The sequence below is a fragment of the Onychomys torridus genome, chromosome 3 (genome assembly GCF_903995425.1).
Source record: "Onychomys torridus chromosome 3, mOncTor1.1, whole genome shotgun sequence".
Taxonomy (NCBI): domain Eukaryota; kingdom Metazoa; phylum Chordata; class Mammalia; order Rodentia; family Cricetidae; genus Onychomys; species Onychomys torridus.
This window is the reverse complement of record NC_050445.1, coordinates 157,309,863-157,331,733: the sequence shown is the minus strand read 5'-3', so window position 1 is coordinate 157,331,733 and position 21,871 is coordinate 157,309,863. Positions and strand designations below refer to the sequence as shown.

Sequence of the window (21,871 nt, the reverse complement as noted above, 5' to 3'; positions counted from 1 at the left end):
TTTGATTCTTTGGAATCTGAACCAGATCATGTATTGGCTCAAGTTTTAATTTTTTGAGGAACTTCCATGCTTATTTCCTTAGTGGCTGTACTAGCTTACTCTACCAGCTGTGTATAAGGGTCACATTCACACACACACACACACACACACACACACACACACACACACGTGCGCGCGTGCGCGCGCTTTTACTAATAGTTATTGGGGTTTTTTGTTGTTTTTTGTTTTGTTTTGTTTTTTTAATCTTGATGGTTGCTGGCTGATATAGGGTGAGATGAGACATCAGTGTAGTTGTGATTTGTATTTTTCTTGTGCCTGGTGATGGTGGTGACATTTTGTATAGCAGCCAGTCCATTTGATTTCACCATGGCTAATCACATGTGATATGTGTGTTAGTTATTTGGCGCTAGAAACACGTCCCGAACACAACAAGACCACGAAAGAGTTTTATTAAAGAGGATAGAGGTGACAGGCCTGGATGAAACACACGTGGGTGAGGAGAGAAGGGGCTCATGTAAAATGGTGCTGGCCTTTTAAAGGTTGGGCCGCGCATGCGTACAGGGACTCCTGTGTGTACTCTACGCATGCGCGTAGATTACATGGCTGCTCGCGTGCTTTACGCAGCCACGTAAGGCCCGAGTCCCGGTCCCGCGAGATGTCTGACCCGGAGATGGCTATTCTACACCGGAAATAGTTAGGCGGTCCCCCGGGCAAGCCCAACCATGTAAACATGTGATTGTCTATCAATGTGGATTTCCCTAGCTCCCAGACAACTTCATTTCCCATCACTTCCATGAGCCCACCAAACTGGCACATAGTGGTCTTCAGTTGGCAATTACTATGCTACAACCAGGCAGTTCCAATTAGTAAAATGTATCTAGCACCCCACAACACTTGTTACTCATTTGCTTTGATTGAAAGTCTGACTTAGCTGGGTGGTGGTGGCACAAGCCTTTAATCCCAGCACTCGGGAGGCAGAGACAGGTGGATCTCTGTGAGTTCGAGGCCAGCCTGGGCTACAAAGTAAGTTCCAGGAAAGGCGCAAAGCTACAGAGAAACCCTGTCTCAAAAAGCTAAAAAAAGAAAGAAAGAAAGTCTGACTTTTGTGAAGTAGCAGTAGGTGCTACTCCATATGACCTCCTTCCTGGAACTCAGAAATTCTCTGTAACAATCTCTTTCCCTCTCACTTCCTTCCTGTCCTGTTGATCTGTCACCACCTCAAAACTGCCCCAGTCCCTATTGCTCCTTCCTCCCCAAATTCCTTCCAATTTCCAAACCAGAAATTTTACAGTCTGCCCATCTCTGCATGCAGCCCTCTTGCCAGGGGTATCCCAGTGTGCTTTAGAAGGCGCAACTTGGACTCATGTAAAAACATCAGGGGCCCTCTTTGTAGGATATAAAATAAAATCTGTTCAGAAGTGAGAACTCAGCCTCCTCCTAATGATGAGATGGCTTTACTTCCCCATGGCCAGTGGTTGCTTTTACATTCTTGCCTTGACATGCAGACTGTAGCCCCAGGTCCCCAAGTCCTGAGGTGAGGTTTTTTAACTCTGTAACAAAAGGAGCCTTTGCCTTTCTGCTCATTTACTAGGTGACAGAATCCTGTTTCTTGTGCCCAGTTGGGCTGACAGTCCTAGCTTTAAATGGTTTTCTGTTTTCTGTCTGGATCTTCCAGCATGGGGTCAATCTCAGGGCTTTTCCGACACATTGTGTCTTTTCCTTTCTTCTCATTCCTAAGCAGAGTTTCATCTCTAGTCCCAAGTGGTCCCTCAAATATTCTGAAACTTACTCTAAATAATAGAATTGTGGCTACTCCAGCAGTAAGCTCCTACTGTGTGCAGTTCTAACATGACATGGTCCTCGGCCAACCCTCATTCTATACGAGGCTGCGGAGGTCGGTACCTGCCTAGTCTGGATCACTTCCTTGGTCTGGTCATTCATCTGAACCTCTTGGCAGGCTGGGTAGAGAGCTGTGTTCACTGCAGTCTCCACTACGGTCAGGCACACGAGTCTTAACCTTGTCACAGTTTTCCTTTCTATCCTGTCATTTGCCACCAAGCCACGAAAAGCAAAATCTCAAGATATTATAAGTTGTGGCTCTGCATGTGCCAGTCATGTGTGGTGGTCACATGTGGAGTAGATGTCATGTGACTTCAAAAAACTTGTGTTCAGCACAATAGCAGCAGATTCTTGGGTGTAAATAATAGTGTGTTTTCAAAACCTTGTGTTTCTGCAGCTGACGAAGGGAGTGAGGATGGGATTGAGCGGACGTGTGACACCCTGCTCATGTGCATTGTCACGGTGCTGAACCAGGGCCTCCGGAACGGCGGTGGTGTGGGGGATGTGCTGAGACGGCCATCAAAAGATGTGAGCGAGATGGGAGCATGTGATTATTCCTTCCTTCCTTCCGTCCCTCCTTCATGTCCTCCCCCAGTACTTCCCTCTCTCCCTCAGCCCCTTCCCTTCCCACCTCCCTCCCCCTCCCATCTCCCTCCCTCCCTCCATCCCTCCCTCCCCTCCTAGATTAGGAATTGAACTATCAACACAACATATCCCCAGCCCTCCTTTTACTTTTTAAACTTTGAGATTAGGAGTTTCACTGCATTGCCCAGGCTGGGCCTGAACTCCCTTTGTAGCCCGGGCTGGCCTGAAGTTGCTGTTCTTCTGCCTCAGCCTCCCTATGACAGGCCTCTAGCACACAGGCCTTGCTTCTTTCTTGTTCCCTTCCTCACCAGTGTTTACAGTGTGGTCATGATTTTCAGGGCTGCAGTGTCATTTGCCTACAGTAGAACAGTGGCTGTAGGACAGTCAATTGCACAGTGGCATCACGGGATCAGAGGTGAACTAAAAGCCTGTGGATATCAGCTGGGCTCCAGTCTGAACCACACATTATATCACAGCAACAAAGTCACAGCCACAAACTCCACAGGAGCTGACTGTTAAATAGAGCCCAGCACCTCGGCTGCCTGTGCCTACAGGATCCCCAGGTGCAAGGATTTACTCTGCTTCTGCATAGGAAGAACCGCCATTATTTACCAGGATGAATACAAAGTGTGGATGAGTTCTAACAGAATTTCATACATTAAAATGGCAAAGTGAGAACATTTCTCAGTAACTGTAAATGTTGAAGCACCAGACTGGAAGCATTCAGTTTTCTTCTGCAACTGGCCTGTTATATACTGTCCAGTCATCTTGCTAGAAAGCTCAGCTCTCATGTAAACAGCTGGATCCCGGGGTCTCTGCTGTGTGTTTTAACATTGCAGACCACATAGGACACACATACTGGACCTTGTCAGAACAAGGGCGGAACTGAGAAATCACCAGATTCCCTCAGCTAGCCTTGGGGTTGTGTTTGACTCCCTTTTGCTTGGTGTCTGGGAGAAACCTGCACGATTGTGTTTCTCACTGATGTGACAAAATGGCCAACCAAAGCAAACTAAGGACAGAGGGCCATTTTGGGTCACAGTTCTATGGGATTATCCCATCATCCTGGGAAAGACACAACTTCAGTTAGAGAAAGGGTGGCGCAAGGATGGGAAGCCAGCTGGCCACATTGCTTCCACCCTCAGGAAGCAGAGAGTCAGCAGGGACAAGGTCCACCCCTGGTGACTCACTTCCTCTGGTGAGGCTCCACCTCCTGAAGGTTCCACAGCCTCCCCAAACAATAGCACCAGATGAGGACCAAGTGTCCAAACAACAATGTGAGCCTGTGCAGACATTTCACATCCATCACTAGGAAAAGCACACAAGAAAGTGTGTTCCTCTTGGGAAGTGTGTTCCTCTTCTCCCCAGAGAAGTGGAAGGATTCAGAGACCAGGCTTCAGGCATTCCCTTAGCTGGAGGAAAAGAAGGACAGAGGGGTCTTTCCTTTTCTAACGGGGCTACTGTGTGTTCACTCAGAGGATACCTGTTGAACACTGGGTTTATGCTAGACAGTGTGCTGAATCAATAGCCACCGTGTGTGTGTGTGTGTGTGTGTGTGTGTGTGTGTGTGTGTGTGTGTGTTATAGGTGTGTTTTGCACTTCTGTTGCAGGAGCCCTTATTTGCTGCCCGGGTGGTTTATGACCTCCTCTTCTTCTTCATCGTCATTATTATCGTTCTGAACCTGATTTTTGGTGTGATCATTGACACTTTTGCTGATCTCAGAAGTGAGAAGCAGAAGAAAGAAGAAATTCTCAAGACAACCTGCTTCATCTGTGGTAGGTGCCCCCCACCATGTGATGATAAAAGATGAATAAGTCTCCCTCTCTCCCCCTGCCAGATGCTAAGGCAACGGATGGGCAAACTGCTCAGCAGGAAGGAGGGATGAGAATGATTTCCATTTTTTCATGCTTTAGGAAAAATTGTTTTACTGTAAAGGCTGGATAAAATTCAGGTTACATAATGTTGCATGAGACTGACATTCTCTGCTTCCATAAATAGATGCAAGAATCTCCCCAAACTCTTCACCATTATTTCTGCAATTTATACAGTCCTCTGCCTGTCGAATGTGCTGCCAGATGCCAGGAGGTTCCACCAGCTGGCAAATGGGCTTTTAATCACAATAGCATATTGAGTACATTACAGAGTGACTTTTATTTTGCTAGATTATGAATCAAAGATTCCACTCATTTAAAATCACCATTTTAGATTCAAAACTAGTCATTATCCTAGTGTTACAGCTACACACACACACACACACACACACACACACACACACACATAACATGCATATCACAGAAAATAAGAAATACTATAGAACATACCACACACATCTATATCATGCACCTACCACACCCCGCACATCCACACTACACACAACATACTGCAGGCTGCACACACACCACATACACTGCACATGTGTGCACACACACCACACGTACTGCACAAGTGTGTGCACACACAACATGTACTGCACAAGTGTGTGCACACACAACATGTACTGCACAAGTGTGTGCACACACAACATGTACTGCACATGTGTGCACACACACCCTTTTCTTCTGCCCCAACATCATCTCCCAGGCTGAACCAACTTTTTCTTCATTGTTATTGTCTCTCAAATCCTCCCTTTTCTCTCTCTCCATCAGTTCTCTCTGGTGTCACTGGCCACTATAGTCCTTCCTCTGAACCCCAGACTCTCACTCACCCCTCCACTCTCCTGCCCTTTGATCTTCACTACAGTGTCAGACCGTCCAACTTTAACTGGGCCTCAGTAAAGCCTGTTCTCTGCCTCCGTGACTTTCCTCACTTGTCCCCTTCTCCTCTGTGGCTCTTCCAAGCTGCTTCATCACTCCTCCAGCGGGAGGTGTTCCTGGGAGTAATGTGAAAGAATATTCATGATCTAGGGAAGAATGTATATTAGCCATGACCTGTTTCAGCTTTCGTGGTCTGTGCTGAGACAGACAGACAGATAAGCACACACATGCATGCACACATGCACGCATGCACTGTGTATCAAGGGAAATGATAGCGAAGTCTCTGGGTTGCTTAAGGTAAGGAGAGGATGGGCACTTCTGTGGGTTGGGGTGGGGAGCAGTAACAGCCAACATGTTTCTCAGGGCAGATGGCGCAGAGCTGATGGTCAAAGATAAAGGGAGCATTAGTCAGTTGCCGAAGTGGGTAGAAGCAGGACAGCCAGGACCAGAGGTGGCATGGAAACAGAGTCTGCACAGCGTGGGGCTTCACTTACTTTGAGTGTCATCGTGACCAAACACTAGCAGCTTAAGGGATGAAAGGTCTCTTCAGCTCTGGCAGTAGGAGTGCGAGGCTGCCTGTCCACATGCTGGCTGATCTGGGAGCAGAGAGACTGGAAGTGGAGTTGAGCTACACACCTTGGCCTGCTGCACTAGCTGATGGCCTCCAGCCCACTTCCCCAAGTTCTCTGAGCTTGGAAAGTACCACCAGCTGCAGTTGGAGCACTAAAGCATGTACCTAGGGGCTTTCCTATACAAACTATAGCAGAGTGTCACCGTGTTGTTGGTGTGAGCTGCAGAGCAAGGTGGCCATGGGGAGGGTGTTCAGCTGAGGCAGTGTAGATTTAGTCTTAGCATAGATAGAAAGGCACTGGGTCTGGTCTTTGTTTCAGAGCACTGCAGTAGCTCTGGGGACTCCTTCATCAGGGTTGTCCTGAAGACAGGGCAACTGGTTGTTACCACAGCCCAGATGGTAAGTAAGGAAGACCAGTTTCTGATAGCCGTGGTACGGTGTTGGGGGTAGAAAGCAGAGTCAAGAAAGTCAGATGATAGAATCTTAAAATATTATTTTAAATGTACTTTTTATTTATGTGTATGCCTGTTTAGCTTCCATGTATGTATGTGCACCAGAGGTCAGAGTCGTGGACAGTTGTAAGCCACTAGGGAGGTGCTGGGAACCTGACCCCTGTTCCTCTACAAGAACAGCTAGTGTTCTTAACCACTGAGCCATCTCTCTAGCTCCAGAACTTTGAAATCCTGATGGCTGGGAATGGATATGAAAGATGGCTGGGTGCATGGGTGATACCAAGTGGCTGAGTATCACAGGGGAGTGAGGTATGAATGCCCTGAATTTAACTTGGGGAGCTCTGGACTTGTGTGCAGTGAACATCCAAGGCGGGGTATACCCTAGCCTGAGTCAGTGTGTCTTCTCTGCAGACAGTGACAGGCACCCACGGCCCGCAGATTATAGTAAAATCTAGAGCATGAAGGAAGGCTGCCTAGTCAGATGTGGAGCCTGTGGAGCGTAAGCAGGAAGCAGCGTCTAGGAAGAGTCAGGAGAGAGACAGCATGGGTGAGGAGGGTGCAAGGAAGTTGGAGGATCTGGCAAAGGCACCTGGGAGTGTGGTGTGCACACTCTGCCCTGCGGGCTGCTGTAACACGAATTCTAATAGGCCTTTTAATAAAAAAAAACCTGGAGCTAGATATTGGGGTAAATGCTGAGAGATCAGAGAGACAAGGGAACAAGCCACTGCCATGTCTCACTTCGCCAACTCCATGAATCCTCTGTTTGAAAGCCTCTGATTCCTCATCCAAAAAGGCTCTCTAGCAGAAAGGTGTTTCTGCCAAAAGGGCTTCAGCTGAAAAGCCTCTAGCCGAAGGGGCTCCAGTTCCTGTCTCCTCACGCCTTATATACCTTTCTCCACCTAGCCATATCACTTCCTTCCTAGTGCTGGGATTAAAGGTGTGTGCCACTACCCCCATGGCAGCCAAGTTTAGTCTAGTGGCTTGTTCTGTTTTCTGATCTTTGGGCAGATTTTATTGGGGTACACAATATATCACCACAGGTTCCAGCATGGTGGGATATGCTGTTGCTGTTGAGGCCAGCAGGAAAGATAGATGCTGGCCTGTCTCAGGAGAGGGCTCAGCATGCCATTCTGGCCCCTGGATTCACATCAGTGCATGGTGATTTCCTGAGCAGCCCTTTGGTGTTCTGCTTGGAGGTTTGGCCCAGACTGACACAATCCCAGAGCCAAGCCTTGCAGAGACACACATGGTAGACCCCAAGAGCCTAGTGGGAGTCTCTCTCTGGGTGGCTCTGGGCAGATCTAGGTGGAGAATATTCTCCTGAGCCTGGTGTCTTAGCACCAAGAGACCTGTGTGTCTGTGAGCTGAGATGAAAGTGCTCGAGGGGTTCCTGTGCATTATGACAGACCCCCCAAGTCTTCTTTTATAAAGGTGTCAGACTCCCCAAGTTTCCTTTTATAAAGGTGGCATAATTGTTGACAAGGACATTGTAAAAAGCCTGCTTCTTCCAGTCAACATGAAGGGAAGCAAGTGTCTGAGATCTATATTGTTTCTGTGCCTTCGTGGCTGACAATATTGCCTCTCTTTTTCTTCCTCTCTTCCCCCTTCCCTTTCTCATATTCATGTATATATGTATCCATATATATGCATATGTACAAGTATACACATATACATGTATATACGTATATACATACATTTATATATACATATAATTTGCAACCAACTGCCAGAGCAAGGCAGGCCAATAATAACATGAATGGAAGACCCTTGTCCTTTGGCCTCATCACTTGGGAAGACCCTTGTGGTTTAGACAGACCAGGCTATCTGGTGTGGAGATCAGATTTTCTAGAAGGAAGCTGAGGTCAAAGAAGAATCTCTTGTCCATGTCTAGACTGGACGAGGGAAGTGAGGTTGGAGTGATACAGCCTGAGTGTCCTGCAATCACTCAGGAGTGTGGGGAAGAACCTGACTGGAGACCTGAAGGAATGCTTCTTAGGCAAGAACTAGACCCCATGCATTCTAGGGAAAAAACAAACAAACAAACAAACAAAGCTCTAGTTCCTCTCCTTGATGTGAAACATGTTGATGTTTTCACTTCTTTGCAGTAAACTGTTTGTGTCTGGCCTCCCAAAGGACAGTCCTCCTCATCTGTATCTCTGGCTCTCAGAGATGTCCCCTTCCTTCACATTAGCTCCCTAGAAAAGAGGTCTTGATTTTGCATTGGACCCCCCACCCCCACATCTCACCATGCTTCTCTTCCATGCCCATTTATCCCCACTTTTGCCAAGTGCACATCTCCAGCAACACACTCTCCAGGCTTCTTCCTCTATTCCATGTTTACTGGACAATGAAGCTGGCACAGCCTCCTGGCAGCCACCCAGACCACCCAAACTCAGTGTCCCCTGTCTCTCCGCCTTCTCTTGCTCAGTTCCAGATCCTGGCTGGCATATGGCAGCAACAGATCTCCACCTCTGCCTTCAGTAAGCAGGGCTGGAAATTCTCCCTCACGTCAGCATCTGTGCTCTCTCCTTTCAACACTTCAGCCACCCTGGGCTAACAGACCTGCTTCCACAGACTGTAGATGTAACCGTCTTGTTAAATAAGAAACACAGAGCCAAATACAGAGTTAATAGCCAAGAGGTCAGAGCAATTGCTGAGAGTTGAAAACCTTGCCCTTCACTGATGCTGCTGTCTTTCCTCTCTGCAAGAGACCTACTTCCTGTGTCTCTGTCATTTTTATAGACTTTCTGTTCTGCCTTCTCATTGGTTGTAAACCCAACCTCATGAGCTCCTTATCACTGCCTGTCTGTACAGACCTCCAGGTCTTCTATGGTTGGTATTGAGATTAAAGGTGTGTATCTCCATGCTGGCTGTATCCTTGAACACACAGAGATCTGCCTAGCTCTGCCTCCCAAGTGCTGGGATTAAAGGCGTGCAACCACCACCACCCAGCTTCTGCTATAGCTTGCTCTGACCCCAAGGCAACTTTATTAACATACAAATAAAATCACAATTCAGAACAAATAAAATATCACCATAACAGGTTCACACTACGTCCTGCCACAAATTCTCACAACCACACATGGGCCTGCTCAGTGCTGCTAGGCTGACTTTTCTAGTACAAAAGCCATTAGTAACATGGTGCTCTCCTTTTCCTGGCACTAAGACATTTCACAATCTGGACCCCACCTCCTCCTTCTCTCTGTCTTCTTCCTCCTCTTCCCCTCTTTATGGATGGATTTTTCTTTGGGCTGCCAGGTCACAAGAAATGACACAAAGACTTATTATTAATTATAAAAGTTTGGCCTATAGCTTAGGCTTATCCCACTAGCTCTTATAACTTAAACCAACCCATTTCTATTCATCTACATATTGCCATGTGACCTGTGGTTTTTACCTTTCCTCCTGTGTGTCTTGCTCCCACTGCATCCAGCTGGTAACCCTGCTTTTCTTCTTCCCTGAGCACTCTCTGTCCAGAAGTCCCAGCTATACCTCCTTCCTAGCTATTGGCCATTTAGATTTTTATTAAACCAATCACAGTGACATATCTTTACATAGTGTAATTCGCAACACCTCTTCCTCCTTCTCTTCTTTCCTTCTTCCTCCCCTTCTTTACTGTGTTTTCATCTATTTTTCTCTTATTTATGTTTCAAATCCCAGTTCCAAGTGTGTTCCTCACTGTTCACATGCTGGACTCTGTTTTCACAGTAGTGAGAGGGTGTTCTGGTTGAAATCCCAAACCCCCATGAGCCATAGAACTCTGCCCCATCTCTGAGGCCCAGCCCCAATACTAGGATTCATGAACTCTTTTCCATTCTCACTCAGCAAGATAAACTAGGGTGCTCCTGAATGGCTATCATCACACCATGCTCAGCAGTCTCTTTGCCTCTGCTTGATGCCATACACCCTCATACTGTAGAAAGCATGTGAACCCCCTAGTCAGGTAGACACTACCTCCCATAGTCCCACACCCTGACAATGTAACCTTGGCCAGGGTTCTTGCCCTGAGCTGTTCTTTGCTTCTCTAGGATGAGGAGAGTCTATGACCATGCTTTGAAGCTGTGGTAGCTGTTATCAAGATCTTGCCTATAAAATTCCCTACTACTGTGCAAAGATGAGACTCAGCTCTTTGTGAAGCTAACTGTTCTTCTTTAAAAGAAGTAGACATACATATTAACATTTTTTTCTTCCATATTATGTGTGGGGTTCGCTCATCAGTATTTGTTAATGAATGACTAGGCAGTAGTAGATCAGCCCCAAATCTACATTGTCTCTACACTTCCATGGCTTGTCTGCTCTGCAAGGAAGGGAAAGGCAGCTCAGTACTGAGTTGATTTGTACTTCATATCACAATCCTAGATGCAAGTGGGGAGATAGCTCAGTAAAGTGCTTGCCGAACAAGTCAAAGACCTGAGCTCAGATGTCCAGCGCCCCCATGGAAAGCTGGGCACAACAGTGTGAGCCTGCAATCCTTAGGAGACAGGGCAGGAATTCTGTGGCTGCTGGACACTATTTAGTACTCAAGCAAAGTGGAGAAGTGATTGAGAAAATACTTGACATCCACCTCTGGCCCCATGTGCATGTGTACACATGTGCATGTATGCAGCACATGAGTACACAGATAAAACCTAGGTCTACTGATTACAGATGGTTTCAAACTTTGCCATGAACTGGGTATTGTTGTGGTGGCATGACATTCCCTTGGAATACAGGTGATGGATCCAGAGGCTTGGGGTGATGCCATATCAACCAGTCTATATTGATTTTCTGGAAGCTTCATGCTTTTTTAAAAGACTGAAGGCTCATTTAGTAATTTAAGCTTAGAGCAAATCTGAAAAAAAAATTATATTATAATAAATATAATATCATAAAGTAAAGCAAATTAGTGTGCAGATTTGAAATAAAATTGAAACTGTGAAAAATGTGGGCTAGAGATCTATAGTACAGGTGGTTGAGCAGTTGCCCACCACATGTGAAGGCCCAATTTTGATCCCTTTTACCAAAAGAAAATAATGTAAACCATGGACTAGAGCACTGTCTCAGCACTGAAGAGCATACCCTAAGCTTGTAGAGAACTAGACTTCGGTTCCCAGCGTCCATGTGAGTGGATTCCAAGCACCTGTAACTCTAGCTCCAGGGATTATCATGTCCTCTTCTGGTCCTCGTGGGCATCTGGACACATGTACACACACACACACACAAACAAACAAACAAACAAACAGAATGGAGAGGCCTGGATGACAGGTCAGTTCCCCTGGTAAAGAGGAATCATGCCGTGGTGATGTTACCAGAAACTCATGACAGGGAATAGGAGTCACTCTTGATTTCTCTTACTCCCCAAATCTAAGCAGATATCATGACGGCTCAGGTTTTCATTCTACTTCAATCTCTCCTTCGTTTATTCAGTTTAGTTGAATTCCTGTGTTTGTCTGGGTACTGTGTAGGTGGCACTCACAATCCAAACACACAGTGAAGCGAAGGTGAAGAGCAAACTGAAGTATGTTTATAGCAGAGGGTTACAGGCACAGGGGATCAGCCATCTGGTTGTATCTGTGGGAGCTGGTGGTGCCAAGGGCTGAGCTGGGTCTTGGAGAAGAAGTACCTGCAAGGTAGAAGAGGGTGCATCTGGAGGCAGTTTTCCCAGAACAAGAGGATTTGAAGAGTGAGAGAAAGGTCCACACAGAGGTCAGCACAGGAGCCTGAAGATGGCTCCACATGCCAGTCCATGGGACATCCTTATTGCTATCAGAAGTGGAAAGGGGGCCAAAGAAACAACTTTTCAGTGAGCTAAGTTGGACAAGCCTAGGAACTAGCCCTATGGAATTCTATAGAAGGCCGCTAGATATGGAAATTAAAGTTAGGAGCAAAGTTTAGTTTTGGTGGAATGTGAGGAACCACCAGCATGGTGATGGTTACCTTTGGGAATGCCACACTCCAGAGAGCAGGAACCTATGACCATGAAGACAAATGACCCCAGTCATATATTCTCCATTGTCCTGGCTCCTTGCCCTTTCCACCAGTCCTTTCTCCTGTCCCCAAGTTCTGCCCCAAGTACAGATGTGAACCTGCTGTCTCCACCCAGAAGTCCAAAGCACAAAGGGAAAATGCCCTTCAATGCCTTGAGTTTAAAGCTCTCTGGGTTTTTAATGCACACCCCATTTGCTGTTTTGAGCACCATGCTAGAGGAGTGACCTCCACACCAGCCTCCCCGGCCCCCCACTGTCTCTAGCTTTGCTTTGGTGACTCCTTTGCCCATGTGAACCTGTAGAGTCAGGAGTGGTTTTATTCAGTGCTGACTGATTCTTCCACCAACTGCAGGAGTTAACTTGAATCATTCTGCATCTACTTCTTGACGTGTATAAACTTCATATTGGATGGTAGGATATTTAGATGGCTTTGTAGTCATCACCAGAAATAGGTGGCTTTTACTTCGTTTTCACTTGCTGAAGCCATCTTCTAAGAGTCTGTAAAGCTGTGCCTCCTGGACTCCTTTTATCATCTTGTCCCTGTCATGCCCCCTTGGCCACACAAGCTGCTTCAGAACAGAGTTACCTGTTTCCGCTACCATCTAACAGATTAGGTGATGATGGGATCAATACTTTAATACTTTGCAAATGGGAGGGGTTTGAATTTAGTTTTGGGGGACTTCAATAATCTTTTTAATTAATAGCTCTATTGTGAAGTAATTCATACACCTTAAAACTCACCCATTTAAGGTCTACAGTGCAGCACCTTTAACATATTCAGAATTGTGTACAGAACTTCAGGATCCATTTTAGGACTGCCTCTGGCCTTCTATTAATTCAATCAGATTGAAAATCAAAATTAGCCATCATGCTATGCAATAGCATGCATTAATGCTTCAAGCCTTTCTTTTGAAAAGAATGTTCCATCAGGCACTGAGACCATGTCTTCTTTCTGCTCGTCACTGATGGGCATTTGGGTTTTTTTCAACTTTGAAGTAGCAGGGACTGTGCTGTGCTGAACATCCTTGAGCAGGTTTTTGTGTAAACACAGATTTTCATCCCTCCTTCTTGTACACCTGGACATGCTCTCCTGAGTCGTGCTGTGGCTGTATGGGATCTTTAGAAAAGGCCCATTTTACAAGCTGCTGCGCTGTTTTACATTCCTTCTCCTAGCGTGAGGGTCCAGGATTTTCACACCCTCCTGCACTATCAGTACCTGCTTTCAGTCTTAGTGGAGGTGTGTTTTACGACTCAACACTCTTAACTCATCCCATCTCTGTTTTATTAGACATCAGCCATGTGTTAGATACTGGTACAAACTATGAGGGCCACAGTGAGGAGCAGAGGCACAGATATCTGTATAATCCCCACAATCAGGAAACATGTGTTAAGATCACACCACTGAAGCCAGCCTGTTTTACGTAGCAAGTTCCAAGCCAGACAGAGCTAAATAGTGAGACAGTGTCTCAAAAACAAAAAATAAAACAAGTCAAGAAAGTAGTAAGTGTGCATGTGCCGATCCCTGGGGGAGCACATCTCTCCCTTCACTGCTGGCCCACAGCAGGCTCTCACTGGCAGGCATGGCTGCTCTATGACCTTGGAGCTGAGATCCAGCATAATTTAACAACTTGGACACTGCGGTTGTTAGTCTGGTAGAAAGTGGTAAAAGAGCACAGGAGAGGAGGGGGTGGTGACAGGGTGGTCCAGAGTTCCAGGAAATGGGAAGGATTATCATGTGCTGGACACTGTGCCACCTTAAGTCACCTGCCAGTCAGAAACAGCCATGAAGAAGTTGGCCAAGGATACTGCAGAGAAAGAGTTCTGTGGCCAGAGGAAACACCTGGCCACGGCCCCTGATGAAGGAATCTGTCTGTGGAACAGCAAAAAATCCAGCATAGCTGCCTAGGCACCAACATGGGGAGTGGAGGGGTAAGGTCAGAGCAGCAATGTGGCCAGGCCACATGGGAGTTAGCACATAAATGCTGCATGAGACACATGCAGGCTAAATAATTATTCACTGTGTTTAATTTTTCTCATCCCTGTAAATGAACACCTGGCATACTCTTCAAGGAAGAGGGGTTTACTTGGGCTTACAGTTCAGAAGATACAGAAAATACACCTCATGGCAGGCAAGACATATGTGGGGACCATGTCCTGCCTGTGTCGGGGGTGGGGGTGCGTTTGCTCTCATCTTGGCAGAGAAGGAAGCAGAAAACAGATAATGCTGGTGCTCAGCTGCTTTGTTCCCTCGTGGTCCTTTTTGCCTGGCCTGTGGGATGCTGTCTCCCACGTTCAGGGGAGTTTTTCCGTATCAGTTAGCCTTCTCTGGAAACAGCCTCATGGATACACCAACACTATGCCCTAGTCATTGCTTAATCCAGTCAAAAACTTTGGAGCTGGAGAGAGCTCAATGGCCAGAGTTTCAAGCATGAAACCTGAGTTCGGAACTCAGCACCCACATGAAAATCCTGGCCCAGGTGCACAAAGGTTTGTTGTCCCCAACCTCATGGAGACAGAGACATGAGCATCTCTGGGGGTCGCTAGCTGTCAGTTTGTCCCCTGTTTCAATATGAGAACCTGTCCCACATGAATAGGTCAGAGAGGGATAGAGTAGGAGTCCTAAACCCCACCCCACACATTATCATATACCATCTATATGGAATTCACCTGTCACTAGACATCTATATTTCAACATCTATATTTTGTCTAATGTTTATGTAAGTCCTTTTTACAGGCTATTGTGAGGGACTGCTGTGAGGGCCATAGCCAAGGAGAGTCTCCACATTGTTCAGGTTTTCCAAGAGTCACTCTAGCTTCTGTGCTGAGAGTGGAGGACACAGGTGGACATACGCAGCTCTGGGCAGCTAGTGAGAAGATCCACATGTCAGGGAAAGCAACAGTTCAGACCACAGCATCAGCAGAGGAGGAGTTCAACATACACAGATGTGGATATGTGCAGAAGGAAGAAATAGCGGTATTTCAATGTGGATTGGCTATGGCATGTGAGAGGCAGAAAAAGTCAGGGTTGACTCTTGGGCTTGTGACTTGGACAACAGCACTGGAGTGAGTAAAGAGGAGGAGGCTGTGAAGGAAGGGCACTGGAGCTCACCTCAGACACACTGAACTGATAACTGGTCAAGTGGAATGAGGTACAGTCACCAGATGGCTGTATTTTATAGCATTTTCATTTAAAAAAAAAATCCAATAACATGATTTAAAAAGTCAACCCAGCACCGGGGACAGGTATTTGTTTTGTAACATGTTTACATGTTCTTCATGCCTGAGTGGCCTTTGAAATGTGCTCAGGGAAGGAGTGACCAGGATTGGAATTCAGGTTCCTGGTGTCTTCTCTGATATCTGAACAGCAAAGACGAACTCAACCCTGTCACCCTTTTCCCACACCAATAAGACTTGTTTTTCCATAGTTGTTTCTCTTCATCTCCATTCACTTTCTTCATAAGATCCTCACTTCAAGAGACAAATCTGACACTCAGATCCTTCCCATAATTCCTCCAGAAGCTGGAGATGTAGCTTGGTGTGTTAGCTTCATGTCACCTGACACAACTAGAGTCATCTGAGAGGAGAGGGGCCTCAACTGAGAAAACGCCCCACAAGACTGGACCATTGGCAAGCCTGTAGGGCACTTTCTGAATCAGTGATTGATGGGGGAGGCCCCAGCCCATTGTGGATGGAGCCATCCCTGGGCTGGTGGTCCTGGGTTCTATAAGAAAGCAGGCTGAGCAGCCATGGGGACTAATCCAGTAAGCAGCACTCCTCCATGGCCTCTGTGTCATGATCCAGGTTCCTGTCCTGTTTGAGTTCCTGCCCTGACTTCCTTCAGTGATGGTCTATGATGTGGAAGTGCAAGCCAAACAAACCCTTTCCTTCCCAGTTTGCTTTTAATCGAAGCAGTAGGGTTACTAAATAGGACATAAATTGGCACCAGGATAGTGGCACATTGCTGTGACAGACCTGATATGTGTTTTGGGGAGGATTGTGGAAAGACTTTTAGAACTTTGGACTAGAAAAGCCATTGTGTGTTGAGAGCTCAGTGGGCTGTTCTGTAGGCGCTTGGGAGACCAGAATGTTGAATTCACTGTAGATGTTGGAAGCCTGGCTTGTGAAGTTTCCGAGGGAAGTTTAAAGACTATTGGAGCCATTTGTTATTTTGACTTTAGTTGCTGTGGCACTGGCCAGCTGGGCTGAAGAATAGTTGTGATCAACAAGAGACCAGCACCACTGAAGTGGAACCTTTGCTTTGCTGGGACACTGATGCTGGTCAGAGCTGAGAAAACAGAGTGATGGAGGAGAGACCAACATCACTGAGGTGAAATCTTCTGGGAAGTGTTTCCTGAGAACACACAAAGCTGTCTTCCAGAGGCAGCCAAAGTTGTACTTAGTGATGTAAGAGTCACCCAGGTGCTACTGGTTTTGAAGGCATGAAGGGGTTTTGGAGAACAGCTGAGGCTTGGCACTGTGAGAGGCCAGAAGAGGCCATTGGTGAAGTTACAGTCTCAGTAGCAGTGGGAATTGAAGGGGGTCAGACAGAGAAGCTGAGGCTTGGCTGCTGTGGATATTGATCTGTATAAATAAAATGCTGATTGGCCAGTAGCCAGTCAGGAAGTATAGGTGGGACAAGGAGGGAGGAGAATTCTGGGAAGTGGAAAGCAAGGGCAGAGAGACACTGCCAGCCGCTGCCATGACAAGATGTAAGGTACTGGTAAGCCACGAGCCTCGTGGCAACTTATACACTAATAGAAATGGGTTAATTTAATTAGGAAGAACTAGATAACAAGAAGCCTGCCATGGCCATACAGTTTGTAAGCAATATAAGTTTCTGTGTGTTTACTTGGTTGGGTCTGAGCGTCTATGGGCCTGTCGGGTGAGAGAGATTTGTCCTGACCGTGGGCCAGGCAGGAAAACTTTAACTATACTTGGCACCATGAGGAGAGCCTAGGAGAGGCTATTGGTGAAAGTGCAGTCCAGCTGCAGCAGAGACCCCAGGAGTTTGGAGATGCCAGTATCATGTGATGACCACCAAGAACAGCAGCAGCAGTGGAGTGGAGCTTGCTCCAGCTAGGAATATGAGCTGTGTGTGCTGTAGAGGGTGGTACAGAGAAATGACCCAACCCCCTTGCAGGAGCCCAGAGATCATGAATGAATCCCAGACATTGAGCGTTATTTACACTATTAGTGTTTGGTTTTGCTTTGATCTGATTGTGACTGTGCTCTGGCTCTTCCCTCTTGAAGTAAGAAATTAACTTATTTTTTATTTTATAGGAGCCCACAGTTTAGAGACTTTTGATTTTAAAAGAAACTGGATTTTTTAAAGAATCTGAACTTTAAACTGCCTTTGTAAGGCTGTGGGACTTTTAAGTTTGTAAAATGTTTTACACTATGATGTTTATATTAATGTATGGCCTTAGGAATGAACAAGAAAGGAAAGGTTGTGACTTTACAGTGATGTGTTTGTGTGTCAGGTTGACAAGGGCTCAGTTGTGCTGCATAGTTGTATTTCAATTTGATGCAAGCTAGAGTCACCCAAGAGGAGGGAACCTCAATTAAGACAATGCTTCTCTAAGATGGGGCTGTAGGCAAGTCTGGAAGACATTTTCTTAATTGGTGACTGATATGGGAAGGCCCAGCCCATTGTGGGTGGGCCATACCTGGGCTTGTGGTCCTGGGTTCTAAAAGAATGCAAGCTGGGTAAGCCATGGGGAGCAAGCCAATAGGCAGCACTCCTCCGAGGCCTCTGCATCAGCTCCTCCCTCCAGGATCCTGCCCTAGTTGAGTCCCTGTCCTGACTTCTTTCATTGATGGCTGTGATGTGGATGTGTAAGCCGGCTTGCTTTTGGTCATGGTATTTCATCACAGTAGTAGTAACCCTAACTAGGACACCTGAGAATTGAAGTGGCCGACCTAGCCCCAGCTTCCCTGAGCATTGTGGTCTAGGGGCCTTGAGGAGAGTCCTTGCCGCGGGGCTGGCTCTGCTCAAATGCTTTGCTGGTTGAAGTGACTCTGAAGGCGAGACTCAGCTGCTTTCCTTTAACCCAAGGCCTTGATAGGGAAGGAATTGTTTCTTTTTCCTGCCACGATTAGCCATTTTTCCTTTTCTTGGTTGATTTCTTTCAGAAATCTTCATGTGTGTATGTTTGTGATCAAATGCAGATCACCTGGCTTCTGTGACAAATGCTTTTCCTACTGAGCTGTATTTCTTTCTCTTGGACAATTATCTTTCTGTCTTTCCCTTATACTTTTGGTCTGGTTGAATTTGACAGTTTTGATATGACTAAATATAAAATTACTTGTAGCTCTTCCCTCTGTGATAGAACTGCATATTCCCAAGGATCATGGTGGGGGGGGGAGTAAACGTTAGTTGGGAATGGGTCTATCAACCACAGCCTCTTCATTTAAGCTTTCATATATTGTTTTAGTTATGACAGTATTTTAAAATGGCACACTCTTCCAGAAAGCAGCTTGTTGTTGATTTTCAGTAATGGCCGTGTTTTATTTTTATGCTAAGAAGTCCTGGCTGAAGGAAAATTGCATACCGAGTGTGTGCTGTGTTTTGCAGGCCTGGAGAGGGACAAGTTTGACAACAAGACGGTCTCCTTTGAGGAGCACATCAAGTCAGAGCACAACATGTGGCATTACTTGTACTTCATCGTCCTGGTGAAGGTGAAGGACCCGACGGAATATACAGGGCCTGAGAGCTACGTGGCTCAGATGATCATGGTGAGTGAGGCTGCCTCAGCTAGTCCTGATTCTCCAACTGTGATCATATCACAGCTCAGAGGCCTTCAGTGCCCATCTCTCCCCTGCACTCCTCTTAGGTGTTCTAGTTCTGGCTTTCTGTGAGCCTTTGAATAGGCTTGTCAGTCACTGGAGAATTTCCACATTGCTGACATCATCCTTGTTATCCAGTCAAATCTATGTCTCCATGTACAAGTAGCATCCTCTCAGGGATTATCTGTGCAGTGTAGAGCTTCCCATTATTGTCGCTAACCTCTGACCCTAAACCCTGATCCCAGATCTCCAGTCCTCACTGGACCTCTCAGTTCCCACATCTGGAAATGTCATATTGTCACACGGTAGACAGAAGAGTCGGGCTTCAAAAGATTCCTTGAATTTCCTAAATCAATAATTCACAAAGTCTTGTGTTTGGGAATGCAGGTGCTCTAGGGGAGCCTGTGGGAGAACACAGCTGACCCTTCTGCTCAGTCCTAAGAGAGGTGTTTGGTCAGCACCTGTGGGAGAGGGAGGTAAGGAGAGGGCGTTAAGTAAAGGGGGTAAGGGAGAGTAAGGAGAGTGAGTGAGGTAAGGAGAGGAGGGGCTCTAGACCTGACCCTGAAGGAGTAGGTCAGCTACTCAGATAAAGACACAATACTGCCACAGCCTGCCCATCCATCCATCCATCCAACCTTCGCCCCATTCATCTAATATCTGTTCATCCATCTGTCCATCTATCCATCATCTATTTATATCCATCCATTCAACAATCTATGTATCATATATCTATCTTTCCACCAATCCTCTATCTGTCTGTCTATCTACCTACCTATGTACCTATTATTCCATCTGTTGATACATCCATCCATCTGTCTGTCCATCTATCTGGGCATTGTCTTATCAAAACTAGGTTGACCTAGTGTTGACTTACCTGTCTGTCAGTAGCTGAGTGTCTCCAGAAGGCTGTGCACAGAGCTTCAATACCTTGGCATCTTCCAGGCATTTTCATTCCTGGCTTCTTTCTGGTTATGACTGCTTTCTCTGCATTCTTCCTATAATGTGGACAGAATCTACTGTTTTGTCCATTTCCCCACATTTAGCTTTCTCTCCTCTTCCTTTTCTAAATATAGAGAAAAGATAATGAGTCCCCTGAGAGATTCTCATAGCTGTAGTCACATGTTCTGGATAGTGTTTGTGGGAAACATTTCCTATCTGCTCACTGTGAGAGGTGCATCTAAGATGCAGAACTTACATATGTGACCTCGTGGCTGTGCTCCATCAGAGTTTGATTCAATTTAGTAATTTTGTGTTTATTTGCACCTGTTAAGTCTTCTGTATGAAATATTTCTGAGAATACAGTGCAAACAATGGCATGCCCCTCTTCTGTAGAGCTCAGTTGTGGGAGCACAGCCAACTGAAAGAGAGTGTGCCAGGTTTGCCCAGTCACATGATAAGAATCTATAGAAGCTGAAAGTCAGAGTGGTGTCCGATGTGGAAAGGTGTGTTGGGGGTGCCTGTGTGTCCTAGGGAGTAATACACAAGGCAGGACTTGTGCATTGGGGTTCATCTGGATCAGAGTGAGTTCCTGTGAGGGACAGCCAAACACAGGCTGGAAATGAGTCACTCAGACCCTCAGAGGTGTTGGTTAGCTCTCACCATCAGTGTGACAAACGTCTGAGAGGCCTCAAAGGAAGAAAGGTACGTGTGTGTGCATATAAGCATGCATCCATGTGTGCGCGCACGTGTGTGTGCGCGCACGTGTGTGTGTGTGTGTGTGTGTGTGTGTGTGTGTGTGTGTGTGTGTGTGATAGGTGTCCATGCATGCACCTGCATATGTAGAAGCCAGATGCTGACATCAGGTATATCTATCTGTGTCACTTTCTACCTTATATTTGTTCTGAGACAGTCTCTCATCAAATATAGATGTGGTGGTTTGAATTAGAGTGGTCCCATAGGCTCATATGTTTGAACACTTGATCTGCAATCAGTGGAACTGTTTGAGAAGGATTAGGAGGTGTGGCATTGTTGGAGGAGGGGTGGCATTGTGGGTGGGCTTAGAAGTTTCAAAAGCTCAAGCTATGCCATTCCCAGTTAGCTTTCTCTGCCTTGCACTTGTGGATCAACACGTGAGCTCTCAGCTACTGCTCCAGCACCATGCTCCTACCTGCCTCCATGCTCTCTACCATGATGGTCATGGACTCCAACCCTCTGGAACCATAAACCCAATAAACCCTTTCTTCTGTAAGTTGCCTTGGTCATGGTGCCTTATTACAGCAGCAGAAAAATAATTGTGACACTGGAGTTCACCATTTCAGGGAGACTGGCTGGTCAGTGAGCTCCAAGGATCCAGTACTCTCTGGCATACCCCTACCCCAGCACTGGAGCTTTAGGTGCATATGCTGCCATGCTAAGGATCCAAACCTGAGTCCTCTTTTCGTAAATGGCAAGCACTTTGCCTACTGAGATGTTGCCTAGCACTGAAAGACTCCTTTTGCTCATGGTGCTACAGGTTCAGTCCACAACCACCTGGCTCTGCATTTGGACCCCAGTGCAAGGCATGGTATCACTGCAGCGGGAGACTGCTCATCTAATGGCCAACAGGAAGCAGAGCTGCCCCCAACTTGGTGAATAGAAAGGAGAGTGGAGCAGGAGCAGGAAGGGACAAGGGCAAGATGGAGACTCTAGGGACATGACCTCTCCCAGTGAGGCCTCACATTCCAGTAGTCTCATAAGATAGCAAGTCCATGAGTGGATTAATCCACTCACTGGGTCAGAGCCCTGGTGGTCTAATTGTCTCTAGAAAGGTCCACAACTTCACAGTCTCTTGGGTCTCTTGGGGGCTTATCCAATCAAATTGACAATCGAGTTCAGTCACACACTCAGGGTCTCCCTAGTTGCTCATTTTCACTGCTCATAGTGGACTCACTTGCAGGAAGTTCTGAGAGATGGCAGAAAAGCCCGTTGGGATTTTGAGT

General features: G+C 46.5%; 1 protein-coding gene across 1 annotated transcript in view; it reads left to right on the top strand.

Moving 5' to 3' along the window:
- Positions 1-21,871, top strand: part of Itpr2 (inositol 1,4,5-trisphosphate receptor type 2) — a 387,210-nt gene that overhangs the window by 328,080 nt on the left and 37,259 nt on the right. Inside the window, exons 53-55 of the mRNA XM_036181996.1 lie at positions 2,237-2,367; positions 4,035-4,200; positions 18,742-18,902. Of these exons, the coding sequence (XP_036037889.1) occupies positions 2,237-2,367; positions 4,035-4,200; positions 18,742-18,902 (458 nt within the window). The remainder of the gene's footprint in view (positions 1-2,236; positions 2,368-4,034; positions 4,201-18,741; positions 18,903-21,871) is intronic.